The sequence below is a fragment of the Rhagoletis zephyria genome, unplaced genomic scaffold (assembly GCF_001687245.7).
Source record: "Rhagoletis zephyria isolate East Lansing unplaced genomic scaffold, Rhagoletis_zephyria_1.1 Rzeph_scaffold_13860, whole genome shotgun sequence".
Classification (NCBI taxonomy): domain Eukaryota; kingdom Metazoa; phylum Arthropoda; class Insecta; order Diptera; family Tephritidae; genus Rhagoletis; species Rhagoletis zephyria.
Window position 1 is genome coordinate 9,548 of NW_016170929.1, and position 4,188 is coordinate 13,735.

General features: G+C 36.1%; 1 protein-coding gene across 1 annotated transcript; it reads right to left on the bottom strand.

The window, feature by feature from the left end:
- Positions 1 to 1,012: 1,012 nt before the first annotated feature.
- LOC108378330 (uncharacterized) lies at positions 1,013 to 2,008 on the bottom strand. Its single transcript, XM_017634626.1, has one exon. The coding sequence runs from the start codon at positions 2,006 to 2,008 to the stop codon at positions 1,013 to 1,015; it is 996 nt and encodes a 331-aa protein (XP_017490115.1).
- Between the last annotated feature and the right edge of the window lie 2,180 nt (positions 2,009 to 4,188).

Genomic DNA, 4,188 nt, shown 5'->3' on the forward strand with positions numbered 1-4,188 from the left:
TTGGCAAGCCTGCTCACAGTGCCGACAAAGTAACACACTACTACAAACCAGAGATGCTTTCTGTTTTATGAGCAAAGAAACCTGCCAAAAGTTTAAGCATCCTATCATCTCACTAACGAGAAAAAATCTACTAATTTTGGTAGGAAAAGCCCAAAACGGCAACCCTGGTGACCTCTAGTGAAATTTCATTATTCACATTTTTGTATAACATTTTAACCCTCGTAGCTACCTTTTTAGTAAATTCTTGCATATTCTGAAAATAGGGAGTATTGGATAAACTCAGTAAATTCAACAGACGGATTCTCGGTGACAAATAAAGATTTTTTAAAGCTTTCAATCGAATTTTAGAGGGGAGGAGTAGTACTTTTAGATAACGAGGTGATCTTTCTGAAAAAATTTGTTTCATCGTGTTACAGGAGCTCTAATGTGCCCAAAAACCGTGATGTTTGTACTTTTAGGTTAGAATATCTCGAAAACCTGACGTGATTGATCTATTATGGGGTCAGATTCGAATTCAGCACGTCAAAGAAAGCACGTAGAAAATTTAATGAAATTTTGTCGGCCTGTATAATCGAATGTGTGACCAAAATGTGGAAACTGTGACCTACTGTGTCATTTGAATTTTTGATTATCACGTGCGTAAACTACCATTTGAGCCTAATTGGTTCGTGCTACACACTAATTTCCTTAGTGACATTCATTCTATTTTTGAGTCTCTAAAAATGCGGCAAATGGTAAGAGGTTTTTCACAGCAACAGATCTAAAAAATAACAAGTGAGTTATCAGTTTTTTACCTGTAATAGTACATATTTATGAATGTATGTATATACATATTAACATTTAAAACAATGTCATCTTAACCTGAAATTTTCTTAATAGGCGTATTCATATAAATCGAATATCTTAACTGTACAATCTGTCGAAATTTGTACAAAAATACTTCTTTGTAGTTTAAAGTATTTTCTTGAACCTATATAAAAGTATTATGTAGATCTAGACTTATTTAATGCGGTTAGCTCTCCAATATCGATGGATACTTGAAAATCTGCTCCAGTTGTGTTATCAAGCCGATAGCGCGATAGTTCTCTTTCATCATCGCAAAATCTTCCAACACTTTCAGATGACGCATGGCTTCCGGATAGCTGTCTATATCGGGCAAAGGTGGGGGCGTTGAGGGTTTTAAAATAGGCATAGTAGCAAAAGAGCTTGTGTTGGCTGATACAGTCTCCTCCGTTTTCACCACAGCGCTCTCTACTTCTTCGTCTTCCTCATCCGAATCAAGATCGACGACAATCGGTGCAGCACTCGCGCTTGTAGTGCTCATATTTTCAACACTCTCATGATTCCCCAAATCATCTTTAGTACTGCCATACGCTTCATAATCATCAACGTCATTTTCAGATTTCATAAAATTCTGTATCGCCTTTTCACTATCATTCCGACCACTTCCAGGGGTGTCATCTGCCCCCATATGTGTTTTTTCTTGCTTCCCTCCAGCTTGCTTGCTTATATACTCCATTATATCGATACACTTCAACGAACGTCGCTCCTCCATACAACTTGGTAATTGTTCCGTCATTCCTGGTAAATCCAATGTATCGTAATGCGATTTAAAGACTTGCAACCAATCATTGTTTGGTGTAAAATTTTCAATAGCTAATGCCTCTTTCACTTCAAATGCCTTCTGTCGTATGATCGATGTATCAATTGGTATGCGAAGATAGTGAGCGCGTAGTAGAAACTCATAGACCACTTCGCAGAGAAAGTCAATCTTCTCTCGACGCCGATTGACTATTTCTTCTGCTAATTTCTTGGCACGTTCATTGTGGTAGCGCTTGATCTTATCTCTATTGGCGATGATACTCCTTACCTGCCTTGTACTGCAATGGAAGTAACTCGCCAAACGATTGTAGTTCGGTGTATGTTTAAACGATTTAATTACCATCATGCGTTGCTCCAACGATAATTTAACGTACTTGCGAGAGCCCATTTGCATGGTGAAAGACATATTGCATCTACATATATGTGCTTATGTATAGTATACATATGTATGCAGCAGACTTGGAGAAGGTGGATGATATGCATGGGAATAAACAAAAACAACTTTACGTATGAGTCAAATAAAGCTTTTTAAAGCCACTTTGCCCGAAAACAGTAAGCGCATTTCAACCGAAAGCGACCTCACTTCGATCAACTTGCATCGGATACTAAATAAAGCAGGCGAAGACACATATCGGTCGGCTAAGTGGCTATGATCGAGAGAGGCAATAGTCGGAGAAGAGACAAGCGTTCCTCGCTTAGCAATGGCGATTTAATTCCTCTTATATATGAATTATATATGAACATATGTATGTATGTATGTGCATAAGCAATGCCAATCAAGTGAGCACCAGAAATTAAAAGGTGGTAAAATTCGTCGGTTTTGAAGAGCTGAGTGAGTGCTTCGGAACTATTGGGAGAGCTGTGCTGATCCGCTCACGACCGAACAGTCGCTGAATACTTGTGTTAATATGTAGGTATATGTATATATGTAGTATGTATATATTGCCTTTTAAATCGTTTGTTGAGGCGCTGAATCGACTATGGCGATTTGGCTCGAGAAAATCCGATCGCTGGTTTGAAAGCATGCAACGTGTTTTAGGAAATAAACAAAAATGTTCTCTAACGTACAATCGTAGTAAAATACACACACGCATGCCTACATTTATACCAACATTCAAATTAACAAACCTACATACATATGTATGTACATAAGGGTGGTCCAAAAACAGTAAAGTCGGAATCGTAATGCTCTCAGCCCCTAGGATTGTTCTATATCGAAAAAAGTATACCCCTTTTTTTATTTTGAAATCTAAAAATATTTAGATGTCGCTCAAAGCGCTCAAAGTTTTCCATGTAGGTAATTTTATATGGGGAAAAAGCAACTTTTCGTAGAAATGGTATAGAATTCTTGAAATAAATATTTTGCGATCGGAAAACTCTTGTTCTCCTCAGGAGACTTTCAATAGGAGTACCCAATTGTTTATTTAACCATTTTTGAATACTAACGATTTTTTATTGGTCCCCCATTGCATTTTTCGGGGTTTTTGTGGGTTTATGGCAGACCTATAAATTATAGTTGCGATGAAAAAATTGTTAAATATACAATTAGGTGTTATTACTGGGAATCTCCTGCAGATAAGCAGAGTTTTCCGATAGAAAAATATTGATTTTTAAGAATTCTATACCATTTCTACGAAAAGTGGTTTTTNCCGATAGAAAAATATTGATTTTTAAGAATTCTATACCATTTCTACGTAAAGTTGTTTTTCCTCATATAAAATACATGTAAAACTTTGGGCTATATTTTTTTCCGTATATAACAATACTAGGGGGTGAGAGCATTACAATTCCGACTTTACTTTTTCACATGCATTTTTGGACCACCCTAATGTATATACGAGTGTACCTACCGATAAAGGTATGAAACTCATGGTGGTTGTCAGTAGCTTTGAGTTGTTGCTCGAGATAGTCTGATCTAGTTATATTAAGAGTAACACCTAAACTTCTTCATACTAAATATTCGTTGGCATCACTTCGTTTGCGTAATTTCTTGAAACAAGTCTAGAATACCGACCGTTTAGCTATAAAAAAAAAACGGATCGGTAGAACTTTTTACGCCGAATTCAATCATACCAAATTTAATTAATTAATCCCGACGGTTTTACGCTCCTTTCCCGCCCGAGGGGCGTAGTCCGCATGACGTGCGGAAAGCAAGTTAAAAATAAAGAAGGTAAATATAAGAGGCTACTTTGCTTTTTTTATTTGTATTTTTTACTATCACTAAATTTTTAAAAACCAAAAACAGATTATAATAAAAAGTATATCGAATTAAAGCTAATAACTGGTACTTTCTAAATAATATACATACATACGTAAATTACTTTAGCATTAATTATGAATACAGTTTTTTTTTCAAAAAAGGTTTTTTCATAAAAAAAATTGAATTTTTTTGCGTTTTTAGTATTTTGGCTTAAAAACATATGTAATTAAAAACATAAATTGTTTACATCAACTGAAATAGGGCTCGACCCTATTAAGCTGGCATTTCAGGATACTATTTTATATATATATAAGGAAAATTTGAAAGTTAGGGGGGGCTCGAGCACCCCCCTGCCCCTACCTGGCTACGCCCATGTATGTACGTAT

Bases quoted from the DNA above. Each gene is read 5' to 3' on its own strand.
- LOC108378330 (XM_017634626.1), bottom strand. From the start codon at position 2,008: ATGTCTTTCACCATGCAAATGGGCTCTCGCAAGTACGTTAAATTATCG.